This window comes from Cyanistes caeruleus, chromosome 6 (assembly GCF_971803275.1).
Source record: "Cyanistes caeruleus chromosome 6, bCyaCae1.hap1.1, whole genome shotgun sequence".
Lineage (NCBI taxonomy): Eukaryota > Metazoa > Chordata > Aves > Passeriformes > Paridae > Cyanistes > Cyanistes caeruleus.
In genome coordinates this window covers 29,936,224-29,956,234 of record NC_141706.1, presented here as the reverse complement: position 1 = coordinate 29,956,234, position 20,011 = coordinate 29,936,224, and the positions used below count along the sequence as shown (strand labels likewise).

The 20,011-nt window shown below is 39.9% G+C and overlaps 1 protein-coding gene across 4 annotated transcripts in view; it reads left to right on the top strand.

The window, feature by feature from the left end:
- The window catches only part of CSTPP1 (centriolar satellite-associated tubulin polyglutamylase complex regulator 1), an 89,410-nt gene continuing 69,399 nt past the window's right edge, over window positions 1–20,011 (top strand). For all 4 annotated transcript variants that reach the window (XR_015288236.1, XR_015288237.1, XR_015288238.1 and 1 more), the window contains exons 1-2: window positions 1–340; window positions 9,694–9,796. Coding sequence is in view for 1 of the 4 variants with exons in the window: in XM_086893681.1 (XP_086749807.1) it covers window positions 295–340; window positions 9,694–9,796 (149 nt within the window). In the remaining 3 variants the exon portion in view is untranslated. The remainder of the gene's footprint in view (window positions 341–9,693; window positions 9,797–20,011) is intronic.

The following is a 20,011-nucleotide window of genomic DNA, read 5'->3' as shown; positions in this document are numbered from 1 at the left end:
CTCAGCCCTGGAGCAGCTGCCCAGGGCACGGCCCACCGCGGCCTCCGCGCAGCCCCCTCCTCACGGCGCTGTCCGCAGGCTCCGGGCTCAGGCCCTTCCCTCGGGCTCTTTCCCGGCCTTGCCTCAGATCCTAAGGGCACGGGCGGCGGGGCTGCCGGGCGGCGGGGCCGGCTGTGGGCGCGGAACTGTGGCGGCGAGGGGCGTGTTCCCAGCCGGGGCGAGCGGCCGAGCAGCGCCGGGAGCGTCGGGCGCCTTGGAAACGGGCGGAAGCCGGGAAGGAGCGGCAGGAGGAGGATGCTGAGCCCCGAGCGGCTCTCGCTGCCCGGGCCCGAATACCTGGGTGAGGAGCGGGGCGGGGAGGCTTCCTGAGGATTCTCTGTCCCTGGTGTGCTGCGGCACGGCATGGGGAGGGCTCGGCGGGGCTGGGGCGGCTGCGGCCCGGCCCGTCCTTCCCGAGGACTGCGGCGAGCGGCCCCAGGCTGGGCCGGGCTGAGGGGGCTCGCAGTGGCTCCGTGTCTGCCCAGGCTGGGGAGCGGGCAGCAGCGGCCCGTAACAGACCGGGCTTGTCGGACGCTGAGGTGGGAGGGCTGCAGAGCCCTCTCGGGCACAGGGAGCATCGCCCCGGTGCCCAGAGGTGTGGTCTCCGCCAGCAGCCGGCGGGATCTGAGCTGCCGTCTCCTCCACTGCCCGCTTTGATGATGTGAGTAGTAACAAGCGGCGTCCGGCCTTTCTGTGATAGACTTCACGCGTTACCCACTTGTTTTGCTCGCAGATCTGTGTGAGCATCCCTATTTCATGCTCGTTTCCCAGCAATGGGAAGGAGCGCTGCTCTTATGTTGCGAGATGGTTCGAATGCTAGCTTTTGTTCTGAAATTAAGTAACATTGGAAATGTTTCCTACATAAAATTAAAATCTTTCAACCTGTGAAGCAGCTACCTTTGAAGACTACATCCTTCTTAAGCTGTCTCTAACGGCTTGATGTTCCAGGAAAGTAAGGAGCAAAGTGATTTGATGTTAATGTGTCAAATAAAAATAATTAGGATGGAATGAAGTCAATATGACTTTATTTAATTGCTGAAGAGGAGATGAATTACAAGTAGTAAGCATTTGGATTGTGTTCAAGAGAGTGTTTGTGAAGTAAAACTCTTCAGCCATTACTTCCTAAGCGCAAGAGACTGTTCAGTAGTAACCCTTATAAAGGTATACATGATTTTCTATTATTTTCTTGTACAAGGGATGGTCAGAAATGATTGTTTTCTGGTACTTGTTCCATCATGGTTTTGCCATTTCTGTAAGTCAAAATGGAGCAAGAATATAGAAACACTGCTGTAAATGGAAAAGCTGTATTGCAGGGGGCACTAGACTAAAAAAGTTTTGTTTAACCATTTAAGCAAAGGAGTGATCTAAGTTGTCTTAGAGTAGAATTGTGCTGTTGCTGCTGTGCTGCTGTTAGGGTGCTTTGTGCGTACCTGCATAACTGTGATGCTGTTCTGCGTCAAGAAAACTCAATGCAGAAGTAGGTTTGTTTACTGCTCTATTCAGGGTGACTCTCATGGGACTTACCTCACTGAAGTTCTTATTGCTGATTTCAGTTGTGGAGCTTTGGGTGTTTGAGAATAGCACCACAGTGCCATAGACACACCCTTTGGGTTTCTGCTAGTCTGTCACATTACCTCAGCATTTTCAACCTACATGCTAATAGAGAAGTTCATAACTTTTCCAGAGTGGCTCTAGGTTGAAACCTGCAAAATTTCTTTTTCTTAATGAGGCAACTTGGTTTTAGGTTCTTGTAATTGTTTTTTAATGAAATAGGCACTTTTAATTGAGTGAAACTTGTCAGTTAGGGTTGAATCCCTGAAAACAATGTAGGATGCAGACTAAAAATACTTAAAGTGTGAAAATAAACCAGTTTTCTGTTGCACATCTGAAGCTAAGACATGAGATTTCTTAGATGTACAGGATTGTTAGGTACAAGCAGCTTTACTAGCCACTTAAGTGAGCCTCCTTTTATCTCTGTTCCACATGCTGATTTGGAATTCTCTTTTGATTTTGTACAAGTTTCTAAATTGTTCTGACATCGGGGTCAGAAGAAAGACGAGTGTGACCATATTAGGTTGAGGAATAACATGTATAATAGTCTGTTCCATTCATTATTTAGTATACCTTGGGTTTAGATTGCAGTTTCTGCTATTAGAAGGGGGGAAGCATATTCTTATTAGATATAAATGTTACCAAAACCAGTGTTTCTGCCTTCATGAGACTTTGTAACTTGTCAAACTGCTCACAGATCCTAAGGAATTTAGTGTGTATTAGCAGTAGGAAGGTGGTTAAAAACCAAAACAAAACAGCCTCTAAATCCCCCTCCTCCCACCCCAAATAAACACACCTCCCCACGTGTTTTTCTAAGTTGCTTTTCTGTTTTCTATACTGGCATTCTGAAATCACCATTAATCACATTAGGTGTTCTATTGTGCACTTCAAAGTTTTGTTAATACAGTTGTCTGAAGTGGGGGTTGTAAGGAACTGTGATAAATTTCACGTTCTGTAATTTCATTCTGAAGTTGTGTTGCCCTAGCTTAAGGTATTCTCTGACTCTCACAGACCAGATGACCCTGCCATTTCTTAGCTGGAATGGGTAACTCACCCAAACCCTTCTTCCCCTCTTCCCTTTCTCAGGAACCAAAACCAAGGCCAATGTATAAATTGAGCAGCCAGAATAACATAATGTGCTACTTGCTGTGTTACTCCACACCCCCTTCCCCCCACCATTTGAGATAATTCTTCTACAACCAGTTAGAATGCTAAAAGGGAAATAAAAGCAGTTGTGAGTTAAAATACAAATGAACAGGGAGAGAATTACATATTCACTTAAGATGAAAAATAGTTGCAAAGCTTTGTTATGCCAAAGTTCCTGGAATATAAAAATCAGGGCAACATGTCTTGTGCTGCAATGAGACAGTAAGTAGAAGAAAAGAGATGACCATTACTTAGTGAATAGGAATGGAGATGAGGTCTGCAAAATTGGCAGAAAGACTACAGTGAAGATGTCATTACAAGCAGGACATTATAAACAGTATTTTCACTAAATAAACAACATTTATTGTTTGGGTATAGTGATGATAATGTGTCTCTCATTTGATGGATGAGACTGGAACTACAGTAGGCAGGATGAGGCACATTTGAGACACTTTTTCATGCCTTCCTCATTATGGTTTAATAACTGGTGATTGCTCAGTTATTTATAGCAGGCAGTGGAGCACTTAGTGTATTGTTCTGCTCATGCAGCTGTCTCTGAAGCTTCATATTGTATTACTTCCCTGCTCTCTTTTCCTGTTATGGAGAAAAAGCAGTAGAGTACTGCAAATTTCCAAACTCCTATTTTCTGTGTATTCTCCTGCCTTCTACTACCCAGCTCCAGGATGTTGTTTCTTGTCCTTCTTTGCCAATGTAAGGCATATACGAACGCAAATACTCTGCTAGGAAAGTGCCTTATCAGTATAGCATGGGCCTATCAAGTGCCAGAAAGACGGTTGTGTTTCCTCATCTCTCTCATAAAAGGTCTCAGGTTCAGTGCTTAGAAAGAGTATACATTCTTTTACAAAACTGAGCTGCCAACAGAGAACTTCAGTTGTGTAGAGACTACGCTGAAGCCTAAGGCTTACTCGTCTTCTGAACAGTCTTAAGAAATACTGATCTGGAAAGTGCAAATAAAATAATTTCCTTTAACAGCATAATAAGCACATTGTTATCCAGACATTTCAGCTGACACTTGATTCTTCTCTTAGTATAGATATTTGGTGAACTTCTGTGAAGCACTGTGGCTGAAAGATCTCATGGTCTAGAAAAATAGAAGAAAATGCCTTTTTAAAATTTTGTTTCTTGCTCTGTTGTACAAATAGAAGTGCTACAACATAGAAGTTGAATATAATGTGTAAGAGTTTGCTTATAGAAACGTTAATTAAATTTGAATCTTCTTAGACTCAGTCTAGTACTTTGTCCAAAAGATGGGGGTTTCATCACTATACTGCTTCCACCACAGGATTTCCACCTTAACTTGAAATGTACAAGTGGAATCTGATCCTGAATTAGGTAGACTTCCAGAACTGGAGAGTACAGTCCTTTGCTTATGTCCCTCTGAGCATGAATAGATAGGGAACCATTAGGATACTTAATGCCTTATAACAAACTGGAATGACAATTTCTTCCACAACTAATAATTTTAGATTTAAACAAAAACCTCCAAAAACCCCAACCAAACAAAAAAGAAAAGATAGCTCAAAGATTTGCTTTGGTGAGGGGGTGGTTTCTAGCAGCTGTGTGACACCTTGCAGGAAGCAGATTGCTGGAAGAAGTTGCACAATTAAGTCAGTCTGTGTGCAGTATTTTGCTGATTGTTTGAAACAAATTCTCAGCTATGGTCAAGATTAAATAATAAATGGAAATGTTTCTTAAGTTTTTTGTTGAAAGTGATTTTGAAACTTCAAACATATGAAATATGCTGTAGTTACATTGTGTGACCCCTTGGCATGTGCTCCTGAGTAACAGCATGCCTCATGTTGTGTAATACCTGTAGTATGACAAGATCTACTTGTACTTATATATTCTGTCCTTCAAAAAACATTTTCCTTTTGAGGGTTAATAGGAAATTACACTGTGAAGCTATGCAAGGCTGGAAGGAACTATGACAGTACAGAGATGTGACATTTAGGTTAATTGTTTTGTTCACTTCTCTTTCCCTGGCCATTACTTAGCAACATCTAAAGAGATTAAGTCCTTAATGATATCTGAAAAGATTATGAAGAACATCCTGAAAAACCATTAATGCTGGAAAAATTGCCAGAGTTGATGTGATTTTGTTGTTGCAGTTTTTATCCTCACTCTTTCTCTCTTGCATCATTATTGTTTTGATAATATTTGCATGAAATTGATTTTATGTTACTACAGATGTATCTTTCCAATGTGTGTGATAAGGTGGTGTCCTTAGTTAAGCTCCAGTTTAGAACAAATAATGAAAGGGTGTTTAACTATTACCTTATGCTCTCAGAGGATATGTTCTCAGCAATTAAGAAATGCCAGAAATACTCCAGATACATTAAAGCTTGTTATGCTCTTGAGCTTCTGATAACTGAAATGAATCATAATGTTAATTGCATCAATAGTGTGTATTTTCAGCACTTCAGCTGAGAAGGAGGCAAATAAGTAAGAAAAGCTGGTCTCATTATCCAGGAATTCCCACTCCTGATTTTTCAGCATATTCAGTTATGCCAAAAATGACCCCAACTTAACAAAAACAAAAACCAAACCAAACAAAAAAAAATCCCTCTTGTGTGCTTAAAAATTGCTTTGATAGACAGCTTTTGTTTCAGAAGAAGTCATAAGAAGTCATGTCTTGGATAATAAAACCATTATATATACACAGTATCATGACTTAAAGGTGACATCTATTTCCTTCCTTCTGAATTTCTGTCTCTGAGTATTTCAGTGCATATATTCAATTTTGTGCGGTGATATTATTTGCATTAAATTTTTCTTCGAGACTTTTCAAGTATCAGTGCTTGTTCTTACATTTGTAATCAAACCTACAAAGTGGTGGATTGTTTGTTCTCATCAAAAGATTGAAACAAGTAACTTGGTGGTATAAATCCATATTGTGATATTTGCTTTCGCAATATTAAGATGAATGTTATATGTTATATGCTTTTGCTATGTCTTTTTCTCCTGTTAGTAAGTCTTAGGCATGGGTCAAGAAGAATTTTGGACATTAGGGCTAGGTCCTGTTCGTATAAAGCAAGATAACCTCCAGGAAACAGATGATGAGGCCCAGGCTGCTATCAACACTGACTGCCTGCAGAAGAAGGAACCCCAGCCCAAATAAATATGTGATAAAGGGAAATAAAATCTTTAAGATGCTTGCTCTAAAAAGGCGGATTCAGGGCATAGCCATGCAAAATACTTCTTGGAAAAGTATGAATATGCATTAAAACCCCACAGCAGGATGGGATAAAAAGAGTGTTCCAAAGATATCAGGTGTACTCCTGGCAATGTGCCAGGGTGCCCGGCCATTTTAACCCTTTGCTTTATTATCTTTGTCTCCTAATTGTCTTTTTGTTCATATTAAACCTTTTATAATTTATTAAGTGAGTGAACCTCGTTTTTCACATTGGTAACTTATAAAAAGACTATTTTTACTATGTTAAATACATATGCAAAGTAATTTGGTGTGGTTATGGCTAAATGGAATTAGTTGTGATCTGTTGTAGAGAAATCCATAGAGATTGTGGATTGACTGTGGGTGGAATCCTCATTATGCCTTGTATTTGTAAGCTGAAGTCTGGCCATGCTTGCATTGAGCAGCCGCTGCTCAGCCTTGAATTTGGTTCTGAGCCAAAAGTGCATTCATTCCAAATTTCATTTTAAACATTGGGCATGTGAATGATGGTGGGATGTGAGCACATTAGTATCAGAGGCTGTACTCTTAAGTGCAGCAGGAGGCAGCTTTGGAGGAGCTGTACATGCTGCTACTGATTGGACTGAGGCTCCAAGTATAACATCACTGTTGGTGGTTTAGTGATAAGAATTAAGATATTCTGTGCAAAGGTATTTACTTAGCATCAGGTTATGGGCTGCCTGAAAAATCTTCTGTAAACTTACTCTGTCAGATTCTTTTGTGAAAGCTGACTGTTAGTTTTTAAATCTGACAGCAAAGAGTGTGGCACCTACCAAATGACTGTGGCAGGCATGCTGGCTTCCTGTTTAGGGTAGTTGCCTGGGATTTCAGAGTCGAAAATTTTTGTTATAGTTTAAAGAATATGGGTTGCATCAGAAAGTTCTGTATGAGTAGGGAACTTCTGTTGCAATAAACCTGAAACAAACAAATACCGAGGATGATGTCCTAATGTAACACCTCCTGTATGGAAACTTCATACTGGAGTTTTGTCAGGAAGAAAATTAGTAGAGACGGAAAGCTGTTTTAGCACAGGGGCATGAGTATTTGGGCTTTACATTCTGATTTGGACTTGCTGCCTTATTATTCCAAAGTGGGCCTCAAAAATATGAGCAACCTTCATTATCCCTGGATTAAAAAAAAAAACTATTAAAATGTATGAATCATCTCATTTATTTTGCCTAGAACTCTACAGATTTTTGACTATGCTTGCATAAACAGTTAATGTTCCGGTATGGTTCCAGTGTTTGTTATGGAAAGTAACATTTGTGTTAATTAAGGAACTACTCTTTTGCTAAAACCAGACTCCTGGCACTTTATTTTGCCTCTCTGGCCTGCTAAAACCTGTCTGCAAATTACATTTTGTTCTATGACTTTCCTGTATAGTGTAGCATTAGTTGGGTTATAAAACATATTACTTGCATCGTTCCATGGAACTGGGCAGTCGGTGAACAGGAAGCCAGAGCTGGAATTTAGTTTGGCAGTGTGAACTGTGCTACCTGGAAAAGAGCACAGCAGCCAAAGGTACAAAGAGGGAGACTTCTCAAGGAGATTTCAAGTGCTATTTTCTTGTAGCTTCTCTGCTCGCAGTTTTCTTCCCTTCCCCACACCTCTACCCACTCTTCTGGGAAATAGGGAAAGAGGTTCTTTGCCAGCATCCTTAGGCTATGTAACAAAAAGCTTAAGAGAAGTACCCTTTTACAAGTAATTGTATTCAGTTGTGACCTATGTATTTTTGTGTACATTTTGAAATGTCTAAAATTCTATGTTGAAAGTTAATTTATTCTCCAGGAGCAGATTCAAAGGTTTTTACTATAGAGGTCAGCCACATTGTGCTGTGTAGCACTGTGGGACCATGCCTGTCTATTCCCAAACACTTTAAAGGGAGCTTTATTACTCTAAAGAAGCAAAATAACAGAAATATAGTTCATTGATAGGGACTGTTCTATGAAAGAAGTGCATACTTCCCCACAAGCTGTTGAGAATGGTTTTGCAGTTGAGCAGAAGTTCATTCCAGGCTGAGATGAGTGGAAGTCTGTCTGCTAGTACCATTTCCTGGCATATTCTGGTACTGCTGACATCTCAAGAGGGACCTGAGGAGACTATTGCTGAGTGTGAGATGGACTGCATCAGGAGGAGGGAGGAAGGACGGGCTGAAGTAAAGTTACCCAGTTGTTGCTATCTTGAGCCTATGACTGAGCTGCACGGACTCATTCTTCCCTCAGGGGACACAGGTGCGCAGAGCTATTTTTCTTTAATCACTCACATAAATTAAATTTATTCCTTTGCATTAAAATAATTAAATAAAGCTACGCCCTATATCTTTTAGTGCCAGATAATATCTTTAAACCTTTGGCTCACCATTTTGCTATCAGCTGCAAGGTATTTTCCAGGGTGTGCTTAACCAATTTTACCATTGTCCTGAAAAGTGTTCTAGGCAGAGAAATCCCCTGATAGCAATCAATATTCATGCATACTTTTAATCACTGTATCGACTGGGAATAATAATTTCCGGGCCTCTCCTGAAGTCCACCTGCCTCACACTAAGATGAAAGGGCCTTCCATGCTGTGTATCAAGTGGCACAGGCTTGATGCTTACCAGGATATTAAACACAAATTAAAATGGTTTGGAAAATATTGATGTGGGTCTGAGGTTGGCCAGTTGCTGGTGAGGGGGTGATTCTGCCAAGTCTGGAGCAGATTGGCAAGGAGCAAGAACACCCCTTGCCTTTCCTATATTCCCTAAGGGTTTTCTCTTGCTCTTTTTAGAGCACGACACTACTTGCAAAGGTGCAGTAGGATACGTGTTTAGGATGGAGGTGTGTGGTTTGGGAACAGGGTTTGTGTGCTTTCCAGGTTAGGAATGATTTTCCTGGGTTCGTTGTAACTTGTCTTCTGATTGTTGAACTTGTAGATTTGGAAAGTCTACTGCTTGCTAGCTGGCACATCACCTCAGACTCGGCTCTTTGTTGCTCTTACTTGGGTTCTAGCCAAAAACATCAAAGGGGCTCAGTGGTAAATCTGTGCTGCTTCCTCCCTGGCAAATACTTGTTTTGTACAGTCTGCCCCCTGTAGAAGCAGCAGAACAGTTTGTGTTGCACCAAACTGTCTTTACTCAGGATTCTTATGAGTGAGTGTCATTCTGTGGTGGGGTATTGGCAGATCCACCATTTCTGAAATTCTCCTGTGTTTGGCCTAGACAGTTATTTGAGACTGGCTGTTGAGCAATATAAATCTCCCTTGGCATTCAGTTCCCCACCTGCCACATTCATTGATGCTTGTTTGGAAATGGATGTACTTTTATTTGCACCTTCAGGAAGATACCTTTGCAGAACAACCTTAAAGATACTTGGTTTTGGTCTAGAGGGAAGGGGAAGAAACACCTAAAGCTCTGCAACAGCCCCATCGAAACAGCATTGACAAGCTATGTAGGAAAGATGGCTCAGAACAGAGATCAGGAACTCCTCTGGAGTAAGCATTTTCCAGTGGCACTGCCTCACAACTCTTTATCTTCTTTCAATACCAAAATCTCAGGGGATTCTAAAAAAGAGTCAGCACTGTTAATGACTAACTCTGTATAGCCAGGAAGGAAAGCAGGATTTAGGTGATGAATTTTGCTATCCATTTCTCTAATAGAGGAAGCAAATGGTTGCTGTCTTGTGTAAGGCACACAGCTGGGCTTGTCTGGCTCTGTGCTTTGCAGGTCCCTAATATTCTAATTTCTGTCTCTTATTCTCTCTTATTTGCAGCTCAGCGACATGTCCTCACATACATGGAGGATGCAGTGAGCCAGCTGCTGGAGAACAGAGAAGATATTAGTCAGTATGGCATTGCCAGGTTCTTCACTGAATAGTAAGTACATCAGGATGCCGTTAATAGGGCCAGCCTGAGGGGGCTTTTGGAAGCAGAATGGAGCTGGACACATGCTGGTTATGTTGTGAATGCTGGATTTTACTGGGTTAGCCAAGGGCTCCCTGAGCATGTTTTGGAAATGTATGTGGGTTTTGTACAATTCAGTACCTTTTCTATTACAAACATTCGTGTGACGCAGTCACTTTGTGGAACAGCGATTTTAAAAACATGGAAAACCAAATTCTGCTTGTCTTGGTCAGGACTGTTAGTACCAAACTGCTTGAGAAATACTGAAGTGAACTGTTTAACAGACTGCTTCTGGTTTCAGCAGCACTCGTTCTTCCTTCTTCTGAGTATAACTTGGAACTGTTTGTCTCCTTGTGTGATTGTTGTCCTGTTGAATGCTTTAATAGGATGCCTCTTCTTTTCTTAAAACCTGCATAAGTCCTTAAATACTGGATGTGGGTACTATCTCTTCTTGCTAATTTGCAAAAATATTCTTGAGGGAAAAGCTGTGTGCTTTCTGTCTACAGAAAGAAGTTCAGTCAGTAAACAAGACCTTAAGAAAGATAAAGAGCAGGATTACAATGACCTCTACCCAGTGACAGGATTTCTCTACCAGAGTTGAAGGCAGGGTGGCTTTGAAATACCCAGCTGAAATTGTCATTCAGGAATCTTCAGATTAGATTTAGTTTGCAACTAATTTCAAACTGATGCCTCTGTGCCTTTTCAAAACTTATGATCATATATACTTCAAAAATGAAAAGGTGAGCAGAAGACCATTTACACAGTGAAACTGTTCAAAATCCTTCTCTGTAGTATTTCTTCAGCTTGAAATAATAACCATTTTCCTCTCACTTTCTGTTCCTCTTCTACCTTTGAAAGAATAAGTAGTGATTCAAGACAGTTATCACAAACAGAACAGTCACCACAGAGGAAAACCCTCAGATTGACTTAGTTGCTGGAGATCTTGTTTTTCCCATTTATTTTCAGAGATATGATTTTTACGATGGTTTTTTGTTCACAGTGTTTTGTGGAGTTTCTGATTTCATGAAAGACAGGAAAAGGCTGCATGTTCATTCATTTTGTAATATAGACCTAGTAATTCTCTTTTTTCTTTTATAAAATATCTGGAGTTTAGCAAATGAAACTGTGTCCCCATACCAAAGCACAAACAAGCTTAGTAATTTTGCAAGGTCTTCTTAAAAACGAGATTCACTTAATAAATTATAAAAAGAATTTAATATAAACAAAAGACTATTAGGAGACAAAAGAAATAAAGCAAAGGGTTAAAACGGCCGGGTGCCCCGGTGGGTTACCAGGAATACACCTGGTATCTCAGGAGTGTCCTTTTTATCCCATCTTTGCTGTGAGAGGTTAATGCATATTCAAGCATGTCCCCTCCCTGGTTCCACCTTCTTGGATCATGTTATTTTCTGCTGGTCAGCGTAATTTTTGCTGATTATCGTTATTCTAGCTGGTCAGTATTATTTTGGAGTTTTTGGTTTCCTTTCTGCTGCAGATGGTCACTTGTTGATAAGGGTCCAGGCCCCTTATACGTCCTCAGAGAGCAGATGGGCTTCATATCTTTCCCCCTTGCCAACGTCCTGGTACCAGCTTTTTGGTAACAGTTTGCTCTCCATTTTCTGCTGCTGATAATAGCCTGTTTTCCACAGCTTGATCCTCCCATTGTCTTGCCTGTTGGAGTTATCTTGCCTTCTCCAGATGAGACATATCCTTACCATTCAGAATTCCTATCTAAGCCTGTAACTTGCTAAGAGAAAAGAATATAGTGAAAGCATATAATATATTTATCAGAATAATTGTGAAAAGCCAATATTTACAACATTAATTCACAACAGTCTGAAGATTTGAAATGTGAGAAAAATTGGAGAATAAATGATAGCCAATATGGGTGTAGAATGCGAAGTTTCATATTATGAAAATGTCATATGTTCTGGCTCCCAGGGCTTGGTGGTGAGCCCTCGCTGCCCAAAAGATTTCTCTTCATACACTCAACTATCAACATTTGTTCTGGCTGTGCTTTGAAGGCTACACTTCTCTCCCAAGCAAATAAACTTGATCTTTAGTCTCAGCGTCTTTGAAGATAACTTGTGAGATTCTACAAGGTTTGTGGGCACTCTCCCAGTGTTTTCCTTAATCCATGTTTTTCTGAAGGAGAGGATTGGAGTGTGCATGTTTTGAAATATGCTGCAGTCATTTGAGATGAAGGGACTTGGTATTAGGATGTCCAGACATAAAATTAGAGACCAAGCCCAGGGTTTAGAAAGCTATCAGGCAGGCCCAAACATGTAACTTTTTTTAAGTGTTTATTGGGCAAAAAAAATATTTCTGTAACTTTTCAGAAATTGAAATTAGTCTGTCAAGAACAGGTGTTGGATATTCTTCAAACTCCTCTCAGAGGGCATACTTTTCAGTACAGTGGTGTTCCATGGACCTCTCCACTGGATTCACTGCTGAAGAGCAACCTGATGGTATTTCCATCATGCATTGCAATGCCCCGCTTTACCATAAGTCAATTTGTTGGGATTTAGCATATCTGAGTGAAATTTCAGAATTGAAAATTATGTGCTCTTCTAGCTCTGTGTGGATCAAGCAGTAAGTGTTTAGCTGGCAATGAGTATTTCCAGTTGTCTCTAAGAAATGGAGTATGTATTTCACTGCTATCCATTGTCTAGCACTGTGATTGCTGATTGCAGAGGGCTGACCTTAATCTCTACAGTTTTCCTTCCAGAATAGTTTTACTCTTCAAGTATAGTTTTTTCTCCCGCTTAATTCCAGTAATCATTTGTCCCAGTCATGTGGACATCTGCTTTCAATCTTGGGAGTACCTTGAGGCTTCCCTCATCTGGCTTACTCCTGACCCTTACAGGAATAGGGATCAATCACCCCTCTGCCAATTGATCCACATCTTTTAGTTAAACAAATAAAATTATATCTCTCTTAGGACTAATCTTGATTTTATAGATATGCTGAAATGCTACTGGTATTTGTTCATTACCAGCCTGAGAAATCTCAGCCCTGCTCTTGAATCTCCATGAAATGCAGACTCTTGAAAACCCTCTGTGTAATTACACACTAATGCTGCTTTGCTTCTTCCAGCCTAATGTCTGTGCCAACATATCTTAAAGGAACATGTTCCCCCTATACATTATTTATCATCCTGTTTTCTTGATCTTTCCTATTCTGAAGAAAAACAGGGCCCCCATGCTAATGCATTTGATCATGCAGAGGGAATGTGCATAGCATCCCACTTTATATTTTCTGGGTTCTTAAATGGAGTCTGTGTGTCTTTTTGTTCAATTCAGCTTAAAGAACCAGAAAAAAAAAATTGATGAAGACACTTTCTATGTTTTACTTTTCTTTCAGGCTAGCCCTTTGCCTGAAACTTTCTCTTCCAGCATGCAGGTACCTGTGCTGCTCTATTCAAGACTCTTTGGAAAGCTCAGAAATAATAGCCAGTTGTAACTTACCTTGGTTAGGAAACTGTTTTTTCTGTAACTTAATTGTTAGTTTGATACATCAATCACAAGTGAAGAGGAGACATGGGAATGGACTTGTTTTGTTTCGTTGTTTTGGGTTTTGTTTTGTTTTCTTTCTTGTCGCAAAACACTTCTTTTGTTTCTGGTGAAATGTCTCCTGACCACCTGCCAGCTGGAGCATGATTGTGAAAAATGTCTTGCTTTTAGCTTGCAGATGTAGCACTGCTTCCATTGGACTCTGCAAACTGATGTCTGAGATCCCCTTCTTCTGTTAAGGATGTTTCTTCTGGCTCTAACTTGAACACCCATGCTGGGTCTTGTGTGACAGTTTAACAGTATTTATCTGAGAAGGCATCTTTGATGTGTGTGACAGGATTGAGGGTCAGATGCTGCTTTTAGATCTGTTGTGTGCCTGGCAATTCAAAATACCAACTCTGCAATGTGTAGAGTCCTGTTTTACAGAAAGGAACATTTGCTTTGTTCCTAGTAACAAGACTGCCAGTGCTGTATAGTTTGGGATCCTTGGGAAGGAAGATGTTATCATGGTGAGAAGTATCAACTTCTAGCAATGAAAGTACTTCATTTTCTTTTGCTATCTGGGTTGGCTGGAACAATTTGTTCAACTCTTTCCTTAGGGACAAATACGATACCGCCCCCTTGGCTTTTTCTGGCAGTAGACACAGGCCTTGGTATCAGACAAACTTTTGGCTTGTTCAGTCCTTTATTGCTGTACAACATTACAGAAATAAATCCGTAGAGTAAACAATGTCCTGCTCTTTAAAAAAGTCTCAATACCCTTGAGGGTGGAGGGCAGGGGGGAAGGGCCAGGAACAAGACAGATGGGATGCCCATGAGAACTAAGCCACTCACTGAAGGCAACCTTAATTGGCAACTGGAAATAAGCTGAATTATCTGATTATGAAAAGGAGAGATTCTTAGAGCTAGCTTAGAGCCATCAATTTTCTTTTTTCTTTGCATCTGTGTACGTAGGCCTTATCATCGTCATCATCTTGCTGTCATCTGCTCTGCATCTTTCCCCTTTTCAGAGTTACTTGTTTTGTCTTGTTTGCAAGGATAGTGTAAGCTCTTCAAGACAGAAATGATATTGTACTGCATGTACTTTACAGCACCTAGCATTGTAGAATGTTGACTCTGTGCTTTGTACAATTACAGTACAAACAGCAAAAACAGTAGTGAGAAGGTCCTTAGGGCTTTGACAAATTGTGCCAGATTCCCTTCCTGAGAGATGAAGCCATTCATTAGAATTTTTCAGTGCAACTGTTTGGGGGAGAGGCATTGGTTGTTGGGGTTTTTTGGTGTTAGTTCTTTGTGTTTTGGGAAAATCAGTAGTATTTGTGAGGTATTAATACTTTTAGGATATTACCTAAAATACTGATCTCTCTTATACAATCTTCGGAACAATTGCAGAAAACCCATTTCATATATAAAACAACTTTTCATATATTCTTCGAATACTGTCCTGATTCCTACATGTCTTCTGCTCTGGAGAGAAAAAGATAAAATTATCCCACTCAATGCAAGACTGCACTGAGCCATGTGATTGGTATCAAGCTGCTGCTGTCAATGACCTAGCTGTGCAGCAGCCCTTTGGGCTGAAAATCTCAGCTGGGATAATGTACTTGATGGTTCCTGACAGGCTTTTACTTGGGATTCCTTGATCCCTAGGGCACTGCGTAAGACTGCTGTCTGCCTCTCCTTTGCTCTTCAGTTATCAGTGGAAAGAGAGTTAATATGTGAACTCAGATGCAGCATTTGTGCCAGAAGCTCTGAGGAGGTTTTGCAGCTAATATGAATAAGTTGCTGTGAAAGAAACATTTTTGAAGTGTCTCTCCACAGCGTACATGGATTTGCAGGACTGAATTTGTTGATAAATCTTTCTGGGGAACCTAGAGTAATTGCATATTTCTCCACTAAGAATGTTGCTAATGGACACAAAGCCTTTCTGCTAGTACCTTTGTTGCCTTCCAGTATCACCTCTACAGAGTAGCATTGTCAGAAGGGCAAACTCTCTTTCTTGTAATTGAATTTTTCCAGTACACCTTAGAAATGGGATTTCAATACCTCCTGCCCACTATGCATGGGGTATTTATTTTGTGTGAGAGCTATGGAAGATCTGGGGGTTGTGGATAACTCTATTTAAGATTTAAGTTATTTGAATTTTGTCTGGAACTTGTAGATCTGTCACCCAAAGTTTTTATTATAGAATTGTTCTATGGAAGAAACATCATTGAGATTTTGATATGACAGCCAGGCTCTATGAATTCATTATTTTCCCAGAGTTATTTCTCTGTAACAAACATTGCAACAAGTCCCAGCCTGACAAATATGCTGATTGGGATAACTGCTGTTGAGTAAACAGCTGGAAAAATGCATATATTAATTTCAATAGCACAATTCCCACTGTAGCTTGTACATGTTGCTAATACATTAGAAAATGTAGTATTTTCTTATCTTATTTTTGCGAGTCTTACAGATGAGTGGATACTCAGAAGTGTCCCTTGCAAAGAAATACAGGGGAGATAAAAAGGTAAAGAATCTTTTTGGTAAACAGGATTATCTTGGAAGATGTGTAGCAAAGCAGTAACAGAATTGAATTCAAAGCATTTACCAGTGATGCTCTATGTGGTAACATACTCCACATAAGAAACTTCTCATACTGTTTTGATGACAGAAGAATCTGCAGGGTTTGCCAAAGCATATGAATGTTAGCAATGTAGCCTCTTTGAAGAGAGGTAATCACAATTTCCATGTGCAGTGTGATCAGGTCATGATGCTCCTAGTATAGATTCATTGGAGTAGCAATGCAGTCTTTGCCCACTTTTTTCTATTCCTTTAAATCACGGAATTACATATTTACTTGTGGTCTTTTTCAGAATACCTGCAGCAGGAGTTGGCTGACTACTTTATGGAGACCTGTAATTTGGTTTATTTTATTTGTTCTTACAGCCTTGAAGGTTGAAATACAACACACCTGCCATGAAACTGAGCTTCCTTTAGGTTAAAGGCAAGTGCAATACAGGCGGTGTGGATAGCTAATAAAACTGGAAAGAAATTTCCCAAAAGCCAGAGTCCAGGAATGTGGCAAACGGTACAAGCATCAAGACAAAATATATCAGAGTTGATTGTGTTTGTGCTTTTTCTCTGTGCTAGAGTTGAATGTAATATTCTCTCTCTAGCTTTAGTTTTTAACTCTAGTAAAACTCTTGGTTTTGCTTCCAATTTTTTATTGCTTTTCATCATATTTGCTGATATTACTAGTGAAAATTTGGAGAAGTATATGATCCCAGCTTGGAGTTAAAATCACACTTTTGTGACTTCAAATGTATGAACTTATACGGGCTGGGGGATGAACAGATGGAGAGCAGCCCTGCCAAGAAGGCCTTGGGGATATTGGTGGATGAGAGGCTGGACATGAGCTGGCAATGTACATCACACCCTTTCTGGGATGTCACAGTCTTCTGTTTAGTTTTACTTTCTCCATCAGTCTGCTTTTTTTTTTTTTTTTTTTTAATATCTGTGATATTGGCTAGTTCCTGCCCTGTTCTTGCATTTCTTATCATTCATCTCTGCTGTGGTTTTGTTTGTATCCTTGCAGAAGTGAAAAGGCCCTCGAGTCAGAATTGGGGAGCTCTAGAAATATCCATCTTCCACTGAGGAAAGGTCTGTAGTAGAGTTTGCCGTGATGCAAATTAGATATTCAATGCTGATTGACAAGCAACTTTCTTCATCAGTCTGGAAAATTGCTCAATTGTGCTTGCTGAGTCACTGTTGGAATACATAGGAAAATATGAGAAAGATAAATAGTGATGTATCCACCACAGATGTAGTGAGACTACTTATGCACACTATCTGCAATGTGTATATAGAGCAGTAATCTTACTTCATGCTTGGTCACATGCTGTAAAGATTTGATTTCCTGCAGTTTCTCTAAGTGTTTTGAAGAAAACTGTTTTAGTAATGTGAAAATGGGAACTGGAATTCAGTAGAAATGCACACAAAAATAGCAGCTTTGGAAAAACATAGCAGTGTAGAAAGTTTGGTACAGTGTTTTTTCCCATATTATATGTGGGGGCTTTAAAATTATTCTTAAGAATGAAAGTCATAGTTTTATAATTTTCTGTTAGAAATATTTTCTTTTTAACATACTGTTTCCACAATTAAAGCTTTTGAAGTCTCAAGCAGTAAGAGTACCACTGTTGGATACATGGTAACTTCATGAACAGTACCTCTCTCTGTATTACTAACCCACATGGTTTCGTTCTTGTTTTAATGAAACACTTTGGCAGGGGTCTAGGCTACTTTATGTAAATAGGAGATCAGTTTTAGAGTTCTCAACTTCCATCTGTCTAAACCTAGAAGGCTTTCTATTAAATTGGAATCAGTTAGTGTAAGTTTGAAGAACACTTTATTTTTTCCCAGAAATATTTTTAAGGGAAAATGGATCAGAATTGAAGTCAGGGTTTGGGACTTTTTTGGTTTTGGTTTGGGTTTTTTCCCCAGTTTTGTGTTGATGGAAGGACTTCCATGTTTATTCTTTGGCTGCAAAATGCTGAGGCATCACAGAAAACCTTGAGGAACATTTCTAATTGCTTTGCTAAGAATATGTGTGTTTCCTTGTGGACAAGGCCAGCAAATGGAAAAAATTTCCTAAATTGGATATGCCAAACTGTAAAAATCAGCAAATGTTTGCAGCAATGGGATCTGCTAAGATCCCATAATAGGATTCCTTATCTCTTACAGGATAAAATCCCTTAACTATGTCTGCATCTCCACGTATATCAATCACTGAAAGTCTTGCAAGCCTGGAAAATGCATTTTAAAAATGTGGTTTATCTTCCTTTTCTTTAAAAACAAAACTAAACAATAGCAAAAAAAGCAAAAAATCTAGTTTCTAGAAATCTGCATGTCTTCATAGAGAACCTGAGATTTTATATGCAGTGCTGTGTTGAAACCATACAGATCCCAGAATAAATTAACTTTAGTGACTTGGAATAACCACGTCTTACAAATTTAATGTTATTGTGTGAATTAAACAAACTGTAGCTGGTCAACACTGTAGCCAAGCAGTTGTAGTGAGCACAAAGTGGTTTAGCTAAGCAATCTCCAAATGCAGAGTTAGCATTAATGTCAAATGATGTAACTTCATCTATATTAAGGGATTTTGGCAAGATTAATTTGTTGCCATGATGAAAATATTGGAAGCTACTCCATCTTTGATGTGCTATAGTTCTTGCCAAGGCAACTGAATAGGTGAGAGAGTACCAGTTGTAAATTCTTTCTTCTGAAATTCTCCAGTCAGACCAAGACTGAAAGGAGCAAATACAGATTTGTTTGCATGGCACCAGTATTGAATCTCTTTGGATTTCCGTTATATTTCAGTATTTCATGCATCATCGCAGTCATAACATTATGGGGCTGCAATCTTTTAAAATAACTAAAAGTCTAGTTTATAAAACATGGAACTGTCTTGCAACAGGAGAATTCATTCAGAATGGAACAAGAAGGGCCTTACTTGTACTTATACTTTGGCCTCAGCTTTCTGAGAAAGCAGTTTGCCTTTAACTGGCATTTTACTTTGATCTCAGGAGCTCAAGATGGCTGCAGATCTTCAATAATTTTCAAATCCATACTCCTCCTTTGGCGGACATTTATGCTTTGGTATCAAAATCCATCTCCAGCCGATGTCAATTGCTTAGCTACTTTCTGAACTGTTAGATAAGAGGAAATCAGAATGTTACCTTGTGTGGCTTGTGTTTTCAATAGTATTTTTCTTTTTTGTACCATCTTCTCACCCTTGCCACAGGTTCATGTATGGTTTCTGTGGCATCCGGAAGCTAGTGAATGAATTCCACAGCATGACAGGGAGGATAGAAATACTTGTTGGTTAATAAAGGAAACCAAAGAATGGAAATCATGGCTGTATGATAATGAAGCTGACAGAAGACTTGCATCTCCCATACCCTCAGAACACAGAAGGTTATAGAGCAGTTCGGAAGGAATTTTCTTCTTGCCCCAAAATGTCGAGTTGGACCAGTTTGAACAAATACTAAATAGATTAGCTGGAGAGTTACCAGTTTTCCTTGTGTAGTTATAAATCTGGATTGGTTTATTATTTATGTATTTAGTTTAGGTTTGGGCAGAAAAAGGCAGGTTTTTTTGAGGAAAGCTGGGTAGCAACTTGCAGTGATCTCCATAAAAGCTAGTTGTAATGGTGTTCATGCAGCTGTTCCTGTGGTGTGCAACTTACAGTCTCCTACTGTAAAAACTAAATCTCTGTTTATACCAGCAAGATCTCTCTAGACTCATTGAAACACTGTGTAGTCTGAAATTGCACCTGATCAGACTGAAAGAGCTGGTCATGGGTGATTGATTCTTATCTGTGAAGGCTTCTTTACTTTTCCCTTAAGCACCTTGGAGGGCTTCTGCAGGGCTATTTACGGTCTTTCATTGTATGCCCTTTCCCATCTTCCTGAATACTAGGCTTCCCAGCTCATAACTCTAAGAAGAAGCTTTATTTCACCGTAGAAAGGGGCCCCAATATGTGGCCTATTATATCCATATCAGCTTGCTTACCCTTTTCAAACAGCTATTGTGTTTTAATAGGGCCCTGCCTGGCAGGGGGAGTCCTTAATTCCTGCTATGTAAGAATGGTCAGTTTGAGTTACAGCAAACTGCAGGATGCTGCTCTGAT